Source organism: Morone saxatilis, unplaced genomic scaffold (genome assembly GCF_004916995.1).
Source record: "Morone saxatilis isolate NCDOM2014 unplaced genomic scaffold, NCSU_SB_2.0 Contig14, whole genome shotgun sequence".
Classification (NCBI taxonomy): domain Eukaryota; kingdom Metazoa; phylum Chordata; class Actinopteri; family Moronidae; genus Morone; species Morone saxatilis.
In genome coordinates, this window is record NW_023339696.1 from 2874057 (window position 1) to 2893137 (window position 19081).

Genomic DNA, 19081 nt, shown 5'->3' on the forward strand with positions numbered 1-19081 from the left:
CATCCACGTGCAAGATTTATTTGCATCAAAACAGCATTACATGCAAAACAGAGTCTGTCTCGGAAATCACTAACTAGAACAAAGAATTCACCAATGTATATTCTTTTTCTACAAGAATTTTGCTCCAAGGGATGTCTGTTAGTGACGGTCTAATGTCTGATAAACGAGGTACGTCATAACACATCTTGGCATGCGCCCCCTCTCCCGTGGATACCTTGGAGTGAAACTGTCAATTCTCTTTGCTTTCTGTGAGTCTGTGTCACCATTCTGGGTACCTTCAGTGGGAGTTTGTGGTCTCTCACTATAGTCAGATAGCTAAAAGTCTAAGTCAGATAGACATCAATTGAGATATATGGAGGCAAAGAAAAATTAAACCACAACAGCAGCTCCTCCATTTTCCTTGTGCATTGTATTGTGGGAGAATAGTTTAAATCAACAGCACACTCCAAACAATGTCCGGAGACCATTTCACACATGTAGCACACAACAGGAGATCCGAAAGTACTCCAGTAGGTCGGCGAGGGGTGGTGACTGGGTAGAGCATGCAGGATGAACGACTTGACGCAAAAAGTATGCTGTGGAAATCACTGTGGTTTGTTTGCATCACCTAACTGGTTTTGCACTAGTCGCATGATAGAAACGTCATCAACTCACTCGCTTGCTTGGACAATGACCTGCTCTGTTCACGCATGGACTCAACCGGACATAATACAGACTTTGTACGAGGGAGCTGACAGGGTAAAATCCAGTCCAGCTGATTCAAATGTTTGCATTCTGAAACACAGCTCTGCTGGGTAATGTCAAGATAAGTTCAGGGTTGCTGTGCATGTAAGAAAGGGACTCTGAGTGTGCTAACATGTACACACAGGTCTACATAACAGCCATATGACTTGGATATGACACACTGACACTTCTGTAATTAGGAAAAAAAACTTTCAATTGTCAAATATTTTACCATGCATTGGTTATGGCACCATGTGTTGTGTGTGAGGCGGGTGAGGTCTATTACCTGGAACAAAGCTTCCCTGGACGACGTCCTTATACGCCCACCAATTCTCATCAAGCTTAGATGTTATAGGCTGAGCTGAAGAGAGAAAGACAGAGAGACTTGAGTAAATTAAATGTTTTTTTTTGTTTATTTATGTTTCTTTGGTAGTGTAAAGAATGCTCTGGCATTGAAGCTCCCACTGGGCTGCAATGGTAAAGGAAAGAAATAAGAACAAAATGAGAATAGAAAAGAAAGACAGAAATGTACTGAAAACAGACAGATACTAATCTCACCATTAAAGCTCATTAACAGGGTTAATTCATAGAAATTACAGCTAGAATTGTAAAGGACAGGATGTGGATAGTAAAGTTGCATTTTCTATTTGCCTTACTTGTCATTTAGGTTATTAAGTTATTTTTAAGCCAAATACAAGCAAATAGTATTATATCCTAATTATTATTTAGCTGGTATCATCATCCTGACAGTGCAGTGTAGGTATTGTGCCGGTGGAGGGTTCAGACCACTCCAACTCTAAGAAGGTAACACATCCAGAACCTCTGTCTTTGTCTGTCTGTCTGTCCACTTAACTCACAGAGAGCAAACTGACCCTCCATCCATAGCAAACAAGCTAACAAAGAAAATGTTGAAGTAGCAGTTAGTGAATGTAATGTAATTCCTGAATTTCTCATTGTAATCCTTCACTCCAGTGGTTTTTAAACCGAGGTCCAGGACAAACAAGTCCTTGAGAGGGTTGTTGGTGGTCCCCAGCAAAAGTAAGTACAGAACATTTTAACCTTTTATTACATTATTTTGGAATTTGAAACAAGGGAAGAGATATGGTTGACCATTTTTGTTGTTTGCAGTTTATTGTGATCCTAGTTTCACCAATGATTGAACTTTTCAAAAATAAAATAAAAATCAAAGAGGATTCCTTCAAACAAAATCCTCTCAAATTCTCTCTCAAAATGATTTACACTACTATCACCTGACTAGGTAACAGCCAACACTAACAGCCAGGAGGTGAGGAAGTGAGCGACTACTATACAAGAAAGCATTAAAACAAGTACACACTGCTAATTGTAATGTGTAATGATGTTGAATTAAAGGTACTTTACTTTAAAATATGGTCAGTGTAGGCAATATAAAGGCAGTCCAAAGAGGCAAACAAATCTGGCTGGACCACAGTGGCTGTACAACACTGAGAGCATGGGGCAAAATGGCTGCTGTATATACTGAAATGAGTGAACTAGGGTCAGGTGTTCAGGGAGGAGCAGGGTCAGCTGACTGGGGAAAGGTGGGAAATTCTGAGGGCATCTGGTGGACTGGTGGGGAATGACAAAGTCTGAAAAGTTTCAAGTAAATTCAGGGGCAGGAGAACACAGAGGTGGGGTCCAACTTAAACCAAAAACTGCAGTTAGCCTGAATGCTAACATCATATTCATGTAAATATACCACTAAAACATTAAAATGTTGTTCTTGTTGGATAATTTGTGCCATTAGGAAGGGTCAGTTGAAACAATGAAATCCCCCAAATGCCTGTTAGCAACAACAGCAGAAACACAGCAATGTAACATATTTGTGCGCTCTCTTTTAAATGTTAAAAAGTACAGTGTTTTAAAACGTCGTATTCATGAAGCTATACAGGGAGAAAATAAGCATTCCAGTATTGATTCATTCGTAAAAAATGTGCACTGATGGTAATATAATTCATACTATAGGTAAAAAATGAAAGAAACTTGTAATGAAGTGTTACAGCCTTGGCCGTATTATTAGTATTATTAGTATTATCTTCTGCTTTTGTTTTCGTCTTTGGGGTATGTTGGTGTTTTTGTCCCTGTTTCTCTGCAGGAGTGTGCCGCCTGTCGAATGCAAGATCTTTGATGTCAACCCGTAGGTCCGATCTGACTGGTCAATGACGTGGGCTCGGCTTGTAAAGTGTCGCCCGCTGATTGGTTCTCCTGGGGAGCCACAACATCCGCCGGGGTTCAAAACGTCGAGCCGCGCAGAAGTCTTCGACAGAATCCTTAGCAGCAGCACCCTTCTGTCCTCGATCGTAGAGTGTGTGTTTGTTTGGAGATAGCGTGTTAGTTGGCGAGTGTTGAATTAGTATTAGATTGTATTTTTTTCTATGATTGTGTTTAGTGATTATTGTAGGGGTTACGCTCCATTTTCGTTGTACTGTTTTTCTCCCTGGGTTTTTCATTAGGTAGGGAGTTAAGTTGTATAGAACTTATTGTCTTTATATTAAATAGGGATTAGTAAGCGATCTGTTTGAAGAAGCTCTGTTTTGTTTGTTTTTCTTGGTTCACCTAGGGGGCGGGTTTTGTGTTGTTTTGGTGCACTTGGGGGGCGGTGTGGTCATGGGTGGTTGTATAAATTAATGTCATCACTCATTGTTAACACTGGTGTTACTCGGTTCGTCGCGTTGGGCAGGATCGGCGTCTAGATTGTTGGTTCATTTTCTTTATACATTTATGTGGCGCTCCTTCCCCCTAGACAGGGGCGTAACATGAAGCTTTCAAAGTAGGTCAAAATGGAGGATGTTCATGTGGGATGCATGTTGGGAGTCCCTATGGTGGGTCTGCACTGGTGTGCACAACCGCCTCTGGCACCCATGACTTCACACTTTGTGTCCTGTGTGTTTCTAGCCTCAGGGTGCCACAGATTGTGCTGTAGCTCTGTTGCCATCCAACCAGCCTGCCTGGCAGCAACAGCACAATTAAAACAGAGCCGCCGGGATCTGACAGGTAGATCTGGATGGTAGAGTTTGTGTTACACCAACGCAGAACCAGGTCACATGAACCAAACAGGAACTGCAGTTGACTTCTGAGTTGAGTAGATAGGCAATGAATAGGCAAGTACTCAGATCCTTTACGTAAATTAAAGTACCAATACCACACAGTAAAAATATTCTGTTACAAATAAAAGTCCTGCTTTGACAATGTTGGTTCAGTAAAGCTATGCAAGTATAATCAAAAAATGTTTTTAAGTATTTAAGGTCAAATGCAGAAAATTATCATGTATTAATGTAAAAGTATGACTTTAAAGGAAATTAGTTAATTGATTGTTTGGTTTGTAAAGATTCTGAAAATAGTGAGAAATGCTGTCACAATTACCCAGGGCGTGAAGGTGATCCAGCATTCTGAAGGAAGGAAGTGAACCTTCACAATGTTATTTTATCCAACCAACAGTCCAAACCTCAACATTTGTAAATCAACTAATTGCTTACTCAACTAATCATTTCACCTGTACTTATACTGTTGGGTTTTAAGTTATTCAAAACTAAAAAAAAAACTGTTAAAACGTATTATATTGAAAACGTTTAGTAACAAACGATTATTGATTAAGCAGCTTTTACTAGTAATTTGAATTGACTCTAACTTACTAAGTTACAGAAACATTCTTGATTAAGTACTTTGTACTAGGTTTTTTGTTTTCACAGAACAAATAAAAAATAGATGTCAGTGTCTTTACTAAAAATAACTAAAGCTATCTGATCATGAATGTTTGAGTTAGTTTTACTTAAAATTTTCAATGTAATCAGTTTTAACAATTCTTTGAGTTAAATTAACTTATCTGTTTAAGTATTTAACATTTGTACTTCAGCACTAGCACTCAGTAAATGTACTTTTACATTCCAACACTGTGGTTGCCAGTCTATCACAGGGCTGATTCACATCCCCATATACATTGTTAATTTAAACTAACCAGCTCGCCTGACCTGCATGTCTTTAGAGTGATGAATCCAAAACGCAGGAATACCATGCATGCAAATATGCAAATTTCACATTAAAGATTCCTTAGATGAACATACTCATCATGAAAAATAAAGCTTGGTTTGAATTAGACAGGAGAAGGGAAATATTTTGATGTATAGCTGACTAGCAATTGGAGCCACATACTGTAACTGAAGCTGAGAGATGTCAACATGCATTGCCTTTTTGATTAAAACCACTTTTTTGGATAGAAGCTTTCTAATAATTGGCATAGATGTGACTTACTCAAGGGTCTAGAAGTAAAAGTGAGAGGAATGGGATGAGACAGAGCTGCAATGACAAAACCCACAGGACCAGGACGGAAGAGGAAGATATAAATCAGAACTGAGCAGGGCAGTAAAAGAAAATTTCACACTGTATTACCCTTTAATATTTGCTAAAATTAGTTAACCCAGATGCTAACAGTGGCTACTTAGCAGAGTTGATGGGAATGTTTATGTCTGTACTGACATAATGCCACATAATATTAGCCACCACCAATGTGATTGTCTCCCAAGAACATTAGCAGGAATACTAATAAATCAGCTTTTCTCTGCCAAAACTGTGTGTCACATGTTGCTTTTAAAATTTGCCTACAATATTTAAAAGTATATTGCATTGATTTCAGACATAAAGGTTGGTTTAGGCTACTAGTCATGGGGTGTGTGAAAAAAGTTGCACAAGCTCCTCTATAGCTCTGAAGCGTGAAGGTACAAGAGGAACTGGATACTGGCCCAGTAACCTGACCGCATCCGTTTGTTACACAGAACCATCTGGCACCACATGTTCCTGCTCGGCCCAATGACTTTACATTGGGATGATGTCACAAAAATATAAATAACTTTTCTAAGCTCTTGGAAGGTTTGGCCAATGTAAAACCTTCATGGATTCAAAATGGATGATGTAAAGAATAATTGATTTTGTTTTTAACTGGATGAATCCCATCAACAGTTTGACAGATGCATTTGTAACATATCCAGATCTGGTAATAAATAAGTAAATAAGTAAATAAGTATGATGATGTCACCAGGGTTCACTGATGACATCACCACTGGCCATCTAGACAGGGTGTAACAAAAAAAGTATTTAGAAATTAAAGGATGCGGGTATCTACTATACAGGTAGAGTCTAATGAAAAATGGTATCTTGCAATTGCATTGTGGGAATCGTAAGATCCAGTGTTTTTGGAGCTTCTCTCATACTTGTACCTAAAACTCAGGATATATCAGCCTCAGTTGCTTCAATCTCTTTTTCTATTCTCTCTTGCAAGTCCCTAAACTCTGGTGATTTAGAAGCATACCTTACAACAGCATGCCGTACCCCTTTTCCTCTCCTCATGTCTTCTGTCTGTTTACTGTCACTGTCTAATAAAGCCAAAATCCTAAAGAAATCTATATATATTTATGTATGTATAAATCTATATAAGTTTTCAACCTGTTAACAGCTAGTAAAAAACTTAATTTTACATTTACATTTACATTTTTATTAATGTTTTATTTAGTTACATTGTCTATGATCTAGCGTTGAGTCCGTTTCTTGTGGCCTCCTGTTTTAGTGTGGTAGGTCAGTTATGAAGATATTTCTTGCCTCTTGATATCCACATGAAAATATCACTATCAGCAGTCCAAACTGCAGTGCTTCGTTTAGAAACCGAGCTAAGCTGGCAGCTTTAGCAGTGATGAGTAGGAAGTCTTGACTCATCCCACTGTGGGAATCACTGTGTGTATCTGACTAAAAGGATGGTTGCCTCACCGACACGACCATACTGTATGAGCTCTTTGACATATTGACAGTGATATTCATTATAGTCACACTGTTTCAGTCAGCCTGTGTATGTAAGTGTGAAGCACCGTGTGTACTGTGGGCTGCTACTATGATCTGCGTGTGTGTGAGAGAGAGGCTCCTGATCTAAGTGTTATGAAGTGTTGAGACATGAATTCAATCAACTTCAATGGGTTTGAATTTCAGTGTGGTACTGTGCAAAGAGCCTGTTGACACATAAATACTGAGGAACACACACATAATGTAAAAAGTGAAATGAGTAGGTTTACCTTGGCAGGTGAGGACTGTATTCTGACAATTATCCGGCAGAAGCTGAATAGAACTATCACTCAAATAATTATATTTCTGTAGCTTCTAGAAGTATTTACTGCACTGGTGGCATGACTGCAACCTTCTCATTCATTTAATTCATGTAAATATTTTAAATCCAAATGTTCTCCTGTATTTCTATGTTGTTCTAGTGTTTTGCAGGACCATAGTTCCTTACCTGATGACGTGCAGATGATATATGTTTGCAAAATCACAGATATATCCCAAACGACATGCATTCTTCGTTCAATTCATGCTCATTTTCTGCAGCTGTTGCGGGGTCGCACTTGTAGACGTCACGGCCTAACTTTGAACATTTCTCCCCCTCTTCTTTTTGGTCCTTCTGATCCCCGTCTGTCCCCCGGTGGAGCGCCGAGATGATTTGAAGGCTCGCAGGAGATGCGGTCCTCACAGCGCCGACCACCGTCGCTCCCCGGTCTGCTGTTCAGGCATTTCACTGGGTCTTTTCTTTTTACCCGCGTCTGTCATGTAGCCTGTCTATCTCTGTATCTGTACACCCTGAAGACATATCAGCTGTGAAATCCATTCACGGAGCATTTTCTTCTTCCATCCTCTCTCTCTCTCTTTTTCCTTTGGAGCGGGTGGATGTTCGTGGCGCACCGCTCGCTCGTCTGCAGCGGATCAGGCAACTTCAACTGACGACGCAAAGCGCACCGAGGGCGCACAGACAACACAGACACACAACATATTCATGATATTGTGTGATGACAGAAGTTTAAGCTACGTAAGGCAAAAAAAGAAAAAAAAACAAAGAAAAGCGTGAGACTTTGAGCTGAAGAGACAAATTATCAGCAAGTAAAGAAAGTTCATTAATGATTGGGAAACCATGCAAAGTGCTTTAGATGCAACAAACATACTTTATATGCAGATAACTTCCACATAAACCGTCATAGTGAGAGTTCTAAACAAGTCAGACACACAGTCAAATTCTATTATTTTATTCACAATTAAAAAAGAAAGCAAAACTCAAAAGTGATAGGCTATTCTTTCATTATTTTCTTTACTGATAAAAGAAATCATCCAGCGCAGTGATTCATTTGATGCTCTAAAATACAAAGAGAGTCGCAGAGCAACCAACTGTGGAGGCAGTGCACTGTGTTGTATGCAGATGGCCTTGAATGTTAGGTTGTATTGACCTACATAAAGACACTGCAACTCCCTCCTGCGGATGTTGCGCGACCTCTAGCGTTAACTTTGGGTAATAAAAAAAAAAGAGTGAGGTTACAGCAAACTGTCAGACTGACACTGTATGGAGGTTGAGATGTGACATAATGACATACTAACATTTAGAATGGGTATGCTGTGAATGTTTGCGTTCAGAGTCAGTCTTTGGCTTATATCAGGACAGCGACAGCTGAAGAGGCGGAGGTCATGTCTCCTGTTTTTTCCTTTTTGTATTATATATAATTTTCACATCACCCTTCTGTAAGTAGTATCCTGTAACTTATTGTCTAAAATATAATTATATGTGGTAGCATTATGATTTACAGCACCGGTCCGGGCTTTCGATCTACCAGTCGAGCTGCATTCCAACTTTCACTTGTTGTCAGGAATGTTGGAACTTGTTTCCAGGCTGTAAATATTGGTGCATGTAAAGGGTCAGACTGGGACAAAATTCAAAATCATCCACAATATCATTAAAGTCCAATGTACTGGTCAGTTTGCTCACATCCGTCCACATACGGCGGCCATAGAATGTACATACTTCAATAACACTAAAAGAACTGTTACAAATTGAATTTATGTATTCATAGTGTCAGTCCAAAGACAGAAGACACATGTTATGCTGTGTTTTCTCTGCCTCCTGTGACTTACACTCATGTACAGTGAGGTCTACATCTGACTTGTGTTCATGATGAAACCTCAGATTATAGTTCACAACAAACCAAAAGGACAAGAATCAGAGAGACAGGGAGACAAAAAGAGAGCAGGACATTTTAGATTTCTGATCAGTCAGTTATTTATCCATCATCGTCATCCCGTTCTCTCTCTGTCTCTGACAAGCACACACACTCTAACACACACAGATATTACATAAACTCTTGTTATTTAATCCATTTTCATCTGTTCTCACACAGACAGTTTCCACAGACGCAGAGATTAATGCTGTAAAGATGTGAGATTCAGCTTTGACCTACATTGACATGGCTTTAAGATCATCTCTGATTCTTTTATGTGTCTCTATGTGCCTCACTTAACACCCCCGCGCCACACACACACACACACACTCAGACCCTTCCCAACCTCTTGTGTCGGCGGAGAGCAGCTTTGTTAATCTCCCTCAGCAGAGTCTCCTTGTTGTTCTTCATGTTGAATTTCGCCGTCTGCAGCACAAACTCAATCTTCTCCTGGTTGAAGGGGCGCTGGAAGGTGGAGAACTCCTCCATCTTTGCTTTGAACTCCTCAGCATCTACAGAAAATAGTGAGGATCTGTTTAGGCTCCAGTCACCTGTTATCACTGATGAAATCCTGAGTACTTAATACCTTCCCCCACTCCCAAAGATTAACTAACGTTAAGGCTATTCATTCCTAGCAAGTCGACACTTCCCTAGACAATTCCCCTGTCAAGTCAAAGATTTTCTTTTAACATATCAGGTAAAAACCAATTACCATTACCACAACCATTAATTTCTTCCTCTGCCTTCCGCTCTGAATGCTATTATTAAGTATAAAAGCATTTTAAAAAAAGAGTATCTAACAACAGCAATGATCTGTTTAAACAGAGTGTGCGGTGCATCGACTAAGAGAGTATTAATCAATGCACTTTTCATTAGTCGGCTATTCCCAGAAAAACAAAAAAGCATAACGAGAGCTGTGCCTTGACACCGTAACAAAGGTCTCGGGATTGTTACAACACAGAACTTTTTTCTGTTGTAACACAGCACTGCTGCATGTGCTGACTGCTGTTGAAATAAATTAACTAAATGTTCAGTCTCCTTGCTGCTTGTTCTGACCCATTCAGAACCATTGCCACTTTTTAAGAAAAAAAATCAAATAATTAACATCATAAACATTTGATGTCCAGTTGACTATTGACGTGAACTAACAACTACTAGTTGACCAGGAAAATCTTCTGTCGGGGACAGCCTAAAGCATGTAAACCTATTCTAATAGACCAACATATAAAAGTATGAACCTGAACAACAGCATAATATGGCCGGTTTTAATATATTATATTAATATTATACCTCTGTTGTTAAAATGGCATTATATTTGGTGAAGAATGCATTATGGTTTGTTTAAGACTCGAAACTCAACTTGGGACTTGCCTGTCTGACTTGAGCCTTGAATGCTTACTTGTGATTTTGGTCCCACCTTTGTTGTATAGTATTTGTTTTTCAATCAGACCTGTTTGCTGGTTGCCTAACTGCTAATTTGATTTGGTACCTCAAATCATGGCTCACTGCAGTTTGAGAAAACATGATTTGATTTGTCTCCCGAGCAGTTCTGCTTCTGAGAACAATAGTCACAAAAAAAGCTGCACGTGCGGCGTGAACAAACCTTTGCAGTTTCGTCTATTGAAGAGCGGCATGTAAACGATCGTGGGCTCCTTTTCTTTCCCCTCGAACACGTAGCAGTCATTCGGCCAGTCTCTCTCCTCCAGGATTTTGTCATCTATCTCTGGAAAAGGCTTCTTCACCTCGGCTGCGTAGTCTCTGGCAAGAGTCAGGGTCTGAAGGGAGCAGAGGGTGAACGTTGTTTCAGACAGGTTTCACAGCTTTCATGCTCTGGAACAAAGTCTGGGCAATAAATCACACTGGAGGGATTGGAGTTACTTTAGCTGTCATCCTCCCCTTCATAAGTTAGGGTTAGACAGGTTTTTAATAAGGCATACATTAATGAAGGGTTTTTAATTTGTAATTAATGATTTCATTAATGGTTAATTTCATTAAAAGTTGATATCTTCCACATCTATACGAGAAGGATATGAAGGAATGGGCTGAAGGTGACAGTGATCGCTCGGTTAAATTACTGAAGCTGAAACGAACCCGATCTGAAACATGACACATTTGTTGTTAAATTGTTGCATTTTTAGTGACCCAGAGAGTGGTTCCATTGTTCGAAAAGGGGAAGAGAGTCGAATCCAACCATAAAATAGAGGAAGGTATACCAAGCTTTGTGATTATGGAGCATATGCATTTCAGCCAGGTGATCCTTTGTCTACTTTAAACTTCTCCACACAACAGACTTTGGCTGGAGATAGATGAGAGTTTTGCTCTTTGAATGAAACAAAGACGTTAAGGTGGTATTTATCAAGGTTTTGCATATTAAAGCATTTAAGCTGAACCTCAGACTTGGTTGTATTAAGTCCAGTAAAAGAAGTAATTAGTTTCAATCCAGGGTTTAGGCAGACTGACACACACACTACAGTACCTCAAACATGTTTCCAGCGCTGTACTCTGGTGCGATGATGAGGTCAATGTCTCTCTTGTCTCCCAGAAATGAAGGGTAGGCTACATTAATCAGCAGGCCGGCATCCACCAGGTGGAATCTCTCTTTGGAGCGGAGGCAAGGTGGAATGGTGGAATCTGCCCAGCAACAGAAGTTTAGAATTTCTCAATTCAACCAAACTTGTTTTAACTTATTTATTTACTTACTCGCATCTTGATTATTGTATTTCATTACAGAATAGCCTATAATAACCAGACAAATCTGGAAGCTTATGTTTTATTTGCATCTGGTCCCCCTTCCATTCAGACAGATTCCACCCTGTCCTGCATCAGGTCAATCACAACCATTTATCTGATATGGGGCAGGTTTTATACAATCACTGTACAGATGAGTGCAACCTTACTGACCGTTGAGGCATATTCGTGAACAACCAGGATGGCTGCTGGCTGATTTCTGTTTCTTTTGACATGTATTTTGACATTTTAGTTTGGCCCGTGTCCCATCTGCTAACATGGAGGGCTGGCTGGCAGCAGGCCTATACTGCAGCCAGCCACCGACTCTATAGCTGTTCACCAGTTACTTACTGTGTCTGTCTGCTGCTGAGCACACAGTGTGCAGCAGGTTTATCAGAACTGAAAACAGCTGTCTGCTACTACTGGAAACACAAGGTCACTTACTGCACATACAAGAGAGTGGAAACAATCTTCTTATTTAATTGTCAGCAATAAGGTGAATAAGCACATTATACACTATTCCAAAATTGTGATTTTTTTTTTTACTAAAGTCAGTTGTGGTTATTGCTTCTGAGGTCTGTCATCTCACCTTGGTATTGGTAGAGGAAGTTTGCAGTAGTTCCCCACTCCCATTTCATAATCAGAGGAAGGACTTGCTTGGTAAGCAGAGAGACTGGAAGGGGAAACAAAAACATGTTTACATCTCATTTAAATAAAATGTGTCTGTCTACAGCATTGACCAGTCTGGCTGTTTATCTGCCATACACTGACCATGTGTTTTGAAAGCTCCATCCTCCAGACTCCGGCTCCAGGCCTCCACTGCCGCCAGCAGCTCCAGACTCCACTGCTGAAAAACACTACGTCTATCCTCCAAACTCTTTGACTCCAGCAACGCAGAGTCATTATGATTTACCTTGTCTGCAAAGATAAGAATCTAATTGACACTGTGGCATTTTGAATCAGACATTTGCTGAGTCATTATTTTATAACAGACACAAAAAAGTTAAATTGGGAAGAAAATTTAAACGATGGCATTCCTCTCTGAGGATCAGCAGCTGCAGTGTTGTAAATTAGCTTGCAGCTACCAAAATAATTGGATTTAAAGAATAAAGCTGATGAGAGGTCAGATTTATAGTAAACCATCTGAGCAGGATCATCATCATCATCACCAATACCTTTGACTATTTTCTGCAGCTTGTCCAGGTCAGACAAAGCAGCAGGGTCCTTAATGGTGCTTCTGGTCAGGGCTACTAGTTTATCAAGGGCATTGTACACACGCAGGTACTCTTCAGCAGCACCATCTACATGCCCAGGCACTGAAACACACACACACACAGACACATCGAGCAAGTATGTAACCATGAAGTTGTCACTTTGTGAGATTTAGTATGTATAAAAATGCAAACTGGGATTACCGTTCAACCAGGGAGGGATGAACTCTCTGATAATCTCCTCATGAGCCAGCGCACAACCAAGAACACCTGCATGGTATGAACACACACACAGTTTGACAATGAGGATTAATAGGCATGCATATCCTACAGTATTTTTCTGGGCTCTTCTCACTGGCTTGAATAAGGCTAAGCTCATTTAAAAAGAGGTGATGTTGTATACGTCTGTGCACCAGACAGAATTTATTCAAAATCTAAGGAGAGTTAGCAGGCTGTTTAGCCACCCTATGAAACGTATTTTAAAATGTCGGTAGTCTAACGGGCAGGTAGGCTAGTGGGAAGGTTGCAAACTGAAATTAACTAAAAACCATTTGCATCTGTATTTGACGACCTGGGAATGAGAACAAGCTGTGAAGGGAGAAACTACGGTGGCAGCAAAACTCGCGAAAGACGTGAAAGTTTCTATTTACAGCCGGTGTTTGGCTTGTCTGTTCTGAGCTACTGTAGAAACTTGGCAGTTCTATGTGGCGCACTCCATGGAAAGTCACCCACAGCATCTGTAGATAGAAATGACTCATTCTAAGCTAATGAAAAACAACTATTCTTATTTTTAGGTGATTATAGACTAATGAAAACATACCTATGAATATTATATTCCATTTCTGACAATAAATCCTCGTAAATGTTACACACTGGACCTTTAAATAGGTGTACAATATGATCAGGGATGTGATTTAAAAGGGTTAAAAAGCTACTTCACAGCTACTTCAAAATAAAAGCACTGTTGCAGCCTTTGTTTCCAGGTGTTTAGTTACTGCTCTTACCACTCTACTGTTGCCATCAAACAAATTGTTCAGCCTGTGAACACACACCTTGTAGTTTGACCATGTCCATCTCTGGCTTCCTCTCCAGCAGCTCTCCGCTCTGGAATTTGCTGCCAAGGAGAGAAGTTTCAACGAAGACACCCAACTCTGTGAAACCAGCCTCATGAGGGCTCACCTCGAACCATTTCCCTGAGAAACAGAGAGTCTATTTTACACTTAATACAAATTAGTAACTAATACAGTACAGTACGTACGTATAGGTCCAAATGTAACGCTCATATGCGTGTGTGTACCTTCTATAGGCCCATCTGAAAAGCAGTGTTTCTCTATGGCGCTGTAAATGGGGTAAGGGTTGGAGGCATTTCTGCTGGCCTCATCTGAAAGATGCCGTAGGTCCATCTGATGAAACACAAGATATTTCTCTGAAGGAGCACATATACGATCTTTATGTATCTAAAACATATACAATCCCACCCCAGCCACAGCCTGTTCACCCTGCTGCCGTCTGGCAAGTAATACAGAAGTATCCACTCCTGTAACACCAGACTACACTTCTTTCCTCAGGCTGCGAGACTATTAATTAATCCTCTGCACTCCACCATAAATAATAATTTATCTTTATGACATTATTTATTTAGCCATTTACTATATATGTTTGTGTTTTTTGAGTAGCATTCATGGACTACAACTTGCATTTTTCAGAAATTTTAGAATGATAAATAAATGAACCTTGTATAACACGGTGTGTTGGGTTTCAGATGGGAAATATTAAGAGTAGACGTGTGTGTGTCTTAGCTCTGGCACCTGTTTCATGATCCCAGCAGAGGTCAAGACCCCCCAGATATCAGTGAGAGAGAAGTGCTCCTCCTTTGACCGCTCGCCCAACCAGGCCAGAGCCTGCTCAAGCTCTACCCCAGGACCTGAGAGTGTGGACACCGCTCTGTCCATGTTGGCGCTCCACTGTGGGTCGCTGTACAGGGACGACATGGACCTGAGAGAGAGAGAGAGTCAGGTACACATAGGTCAAGAGGAACTCTTATGGAGAAAAACTCAAAAATCATTTTCTGTAATTCATTAATTGGTGGGTTGGTCCACCACTTTGGTCCAGACTGAAATATTTCGACATTGAATTCCTATATTAATTTTGTTTATTGTTAATTAGCAAATGTTACCTTGCTTACACACTAAACACTTGGAAATGTATTAAAATTACCAAATATGCTGGAAATTAACTTTTATGTCCTGGAACATTTCAAATAGTATTTCAGCGCCTCACTCAGATTATGTAAACCTGGGTGCTCATTTATAATTTCTAGAGCTGTTCGCACCATTTAGAGCAAACTTTGGGCATCAAGTCTATTTTGGAAATGCTGTAGATGATCACATATACATGTCTGTTAATGATCTAATTTACACTTGTTGTTGTGGTTGATAATCGTTAATTGTATGTACAACAAACATTTATACCATTTACCTCTTCTTTTAATGGCTAATCGGTGAGAATATGTATATATATTTCTGGTAAATAAAATAAATTCTATTCTTTTTAACTGTTATTTATGGGCTCTGGCTAAATAAATGTTACAGTTAGAGGAAAACTGTAGTCAGTTTGCAGGAGAGTGCCACTCCGCTCTGCTGAGCCCCCAGCGGAAAAATCTGCTGGGGTGAGAACAGCCAAGCGTGCCACAATAAAGCTTACATACAAACTGCTTCCTCATTGATCAGATTACATTACAGTCCATGTACCAGGAAGATCTCCAGTCCTGAGCATTACATGTCACAACATGGCAAAGCAGAAATGCTGTAAAATAAACTTCATAACTTAATATATCGTATAATTTTTAAGTATTTTTTCCAAATGCTCCTGCAGCCTCTCACAATCCAACCAAAGCCTCAGGTCAAGGGGCTTTGCTCAAGGGCACCTCACTGGTAGCTGTTGGGGGCAGAGTCATTCAACCCGGTGACAGTTCAGTCACAGCTCTCAGTTCTGCTCTGTCCATCTGTGCATTGTGCCATTCATACACAAACTTGTGTTTATGTGCATAAGTGTGATTGCTGTTACCATGTTGAGCCAGAAACTCCTCCCAGGTAGAGCAGAGTGTCCAACAGACTTTCTTTTTCCATCTGATAGAGGGTACCCACCAGACCCACGGCTGACCTCTGACCCCCACCTGATGCCAGCAGAGCGATGTGGGGAACTGAATCCTGGTTGGAAAGATGATGGACATGATGCTTATTAGTATCTGTTAACAACCATACAGCTTCAGCAGTAAAGAGAATATTTACTGCAAAAAAGCCAAATTACTTGAATTGAAAATGCACATGACATTTGTGCAAAAGTTTCCAAAGAAGAATAAAAGACAGAAAGAAATTCTTTCTTACTGCAGTACAGTTGGTTCCCAGGCTGTTGAGTGACTCCAGAACAACTTGTTTCCTCTTGTGAACGTACTCCTGTTCACCAGCACACAGAGACTGAGACTGACGGATGGGCCTCTGGTAAGAATCAAGGACAGCTAACATAATTAGACTGAATGGGAAATTATAAACTTGTCATTGTTTAAGGACTCTAAAAATACAGAGAATGAACTAGAATAAGATACCAACAATAAAATAAGATAAGAAGTGTGAAATAAGCAAATATACAAATATTTAAAAGTGGGGCTATTTATTCTGGAGAAACTGATTACCATGACATGGTATTGGTAATGGTTCCCAAGACCCCCACTAGGGGTCGCTAAAGCTTAGGGTGTGCTAGAAAACTATACTAATATACACAGTAGGTCTGTATGTCAGCATTTAGTTCCATTCTGTGAGGAAAGGAAATGTAAAGTAAAGTAAATTGTTAAGTAAACTGTCTAATACAACAATGGCCAAGCGTCAGGAACAAAAAACACTCAATATGTCAAAAAAGAAGTCATAGCCAAAGAACTGATTGTTAAACGATGATAAAAAATACATAATACTGACAGAGAATTGAATAAGAAGTTACCTAAACAGGAAATAATCTGCTCAAAATGTATTATTATATTATATTATATACTATATTATTAATATTTGCAGATTTGAAAATAAAAGCATTTATTGATTTCTAATGCCACGTTTAGATATTTGTATTCAATGATTTGCTAATGTGCCACATTAATAATAATGCTTTCGAGTTCAAATATCTTCATTTGAGAGCTTTTCCAAACTAATACTTTTTTGATTTCATTTTCCACAATAGGAGCAATAAATACCACTACTGTCATGACAATCAATAAAAGTGTACAGCCAAATGTCCAAAGACTAAGAATTATTTTGTGTTTTCTGTAATTTTTGTGTTTTTTTGTCATGTATGCTCCTGTAGTCCTACAGACAAATGGTACACACAGACACACAAAGTATCAGGGTAGCAGAACCTGACATGTAGGTGCAATTTCCTGTTAAATGATAGACATTGGACTATAAAAATCATGCTACTAATGAGCAACCCAAATCCTTTGCCATGCATTTCTCACCTCAGAACAAGTTGCGTTCCCTTCCATGTTGTCCACTGCTTCTGCCAGCGCCGCTGCTATCACAAGCCAAAGGCAAATCACTGAGGCTGAAAAACGTGCATTTCCACTCTTCATGTTGGGGCGTGGACACAACCTACAAAGAGTCAAATGAAATGCTACAGGTAAATCCACATTCTAGTGAAAGTTCTGCCGTCTTCTGACTCGGTTTCCACTATATTTCTGTGATCAGATGTTGCTGGTTTTTATTTGGCTTCCCCTGTTGAGGGGCTGCTCCGGGGGGAGGGGGATTTCTCAACAAGCACCAGATGTTAAATTTAAACCAAGCTTAAAAAACAGGGAACAAAGTAGAGGGAGTGCCAGTGCTCCCATCCAAAGTACGTAAATGAGCCAGCTAATAAAGTCTGTAGTGATGGGTCAACATTACTGAAGCCCCTAATCAGACATTCTTTCTGTTCTCACAATGCTGTTCTCTCTGATAACCCTTCCTCTAGTCCTGATGTCTAATCAATCATGATCATTTGAAGAGTCTATCAATCGATGACTGATTGAATCAATGACGATAAAGAGATATCTAATTTTCCCTATGGTATAAGAGCTGTGATGGCTGTTAAGGCGTTGGACTTGAAATCCAACCTACATGCTGGCATCAGAGGCACGTGGGATTTAGCAGCATCTACCAGTGAAGTTGTAGATTACAACAAACTGAATACAGCTCAGCCTTCCAAGCAAGCAGGAGGCAAAAGGAGCCAGGGTTTGGTTTGTCTGGGCTACTGTAGAAAGACCATTCCACATATACAGCTTATTGTAAATTTTATGCACCATTGCACTAAGACAAATTCCTTGTGTGTTTAAAAACCTACCTGGCAATAAATTTGATTCTGATTCTGATTCTGATAACTGGTGTTGTGCGAGTTATCAACCCAGTAAGTCAACCCAGGTTTCCCCAATGCAGCTATAAGTGCGTTCACATAAAAGGGGGGGTGTTTGCAGAAAATGACCAAATCACAAACATGGAGAAATCCACAGGACTTGCAGCAGAGCGAAGAGCAAACCCTAACATGTGACAGCCCCTCCACTCCACTAGGTGTCCTCATTTTGGTTGCTGGTTCTTAGTTTTCCAGGACCCTGGTCAGGGCGGAGGTTCAGCAGCCAGATAATAGGGGGCGCTATTCAGAGGCCAAAACTATCACTGAAAGAAATAAGTCTAGCTCATACTACCAGTATCACACTGACCTGAGTTCAGCAGCAGATCTGCCATTCAGTAGCAACATTGGTATTTAAGGTAGGCTAATTAGGCTGTCACTGACCTAAGATCAGCGAGCGAGCTCTGTCAGAAGGCGCGTCACTACGTCACTACGCAAGCTCACCTTTCTCATTATCTTGCAGTGTAAGATTAGTGAACTCAATTAGTTTGTTAAATGGGAAACAATGGATGGATTGGTTTTCAGACATCCTCAGTTGTTGAATAACCCTTTTCAATAGCAACCAGCTGATGCTTTGAAATGTCAGCGATGAGTGTACATATATTTATATTAATATATAATTATAATAATAATAATAATAATAATAATAATAATTGTGTCTTTTTGGAAACTGCTGGCTTTGTGGCGTTCTGTGTGGCCTCTGAGGTGTTTCCCTCTGTCTCTCTTTTAAGACTCTGCTGCTGTGGTCTGGTGTTTTAATACAACTCAGTAACACGTGCAGAGCTTTTGTGTCTTTGCTTCCATTGCTAAGATGTTTTTGCAGGAAGAGGAAAATCTCACTCTCCCTGCATGTGGCCTCTTCTATGCCAACAAGAGGATCACAAGTGCTAATGAATGCACTAACCTTATTTTTAACGGGGTAGTCAATGTGGCATTTGCACCTTTCTTCAAGTGGGCGTTGAAAAT

At 40.0% G+C, this 19081-nt stretch overlaps 2 protein-coding genes across 2 annotated transcripts in view; both read right to left on the bottom strand.

Annotated features, from left to right (window-relative positions):
* LOC118322617 (carbonic anhydrase-related protein 10-like) overlaps positions 1-7457 on the bottom strand; it is a gene marked incomplete at its 3' end in the record, with an annotated part of 106514 nt that extends 99057 nt beyond the window's left edge. The window contains 2 exon segments of the mRNA XM_035654341.1: positions 1010-1084; positions 7013-7457. Coding sequence (XP_035510234.1) covers positions 1010-1084; positions 7013-7073 — 136 coding nt within the window.
* A 298-nt stretch (positions 7458-7755) lies between these two features.
* Positions 7756-17378, bottom strand: LOC118322635 (cytosolic phospholipase A2 gamma-like). Its single transcript, XM_035654366.1, has 13 exons — positions 17193-17378; positions 16078-16188; positions 15758-15900; positions 14500-14686; positions 13989-14094; positions 13744-13884; positions 12896-12961; positions 12656-12796; positions 12252-12398; positions 12070-12153; positions 11230-11384; positions 10357-10528; positions 7756-9265 (listed from the first exon to the last, which is right to left on the bottom strand). Exons 1-13 carry the CDS (start codon positions 17304-17306, stop codon positions 9084-9086), a joined length of 1749 nt encoding a protein of 582 aa, XP_035510259.1. The 5' UTR covers positions 17307-17378; the 3' UTR covers positions 7756-9083.
* Positions 17379-19081: the final 1703 nt, after the last annotated feature.

Bases quoted from the DNA above. Each gene is read 5' to 3' on its own strand.
- LOC118322635 (XM_035654366.1), bottom strand. From the start codon at position 17,306: ATGAAGAGTGGAAATGCACGTTTTTCAGCCTCAGTGATTTGCCTTTGG. The intron at 15,901-16,077 runs GTAAGAAAGAAT...CTTTCCAACCAG, and splicing joins TGGGAACCAACTGTACTGCA to GATTCAGTTCCCCACATCGC. The intron at 12,797-12,895 runs GTAATCCCAGTT...TGTGTGTTTCAG, and splicing joins CATCCCTCCCTGGTTGAACG to TGCCTGGGCATGTAGATGGT.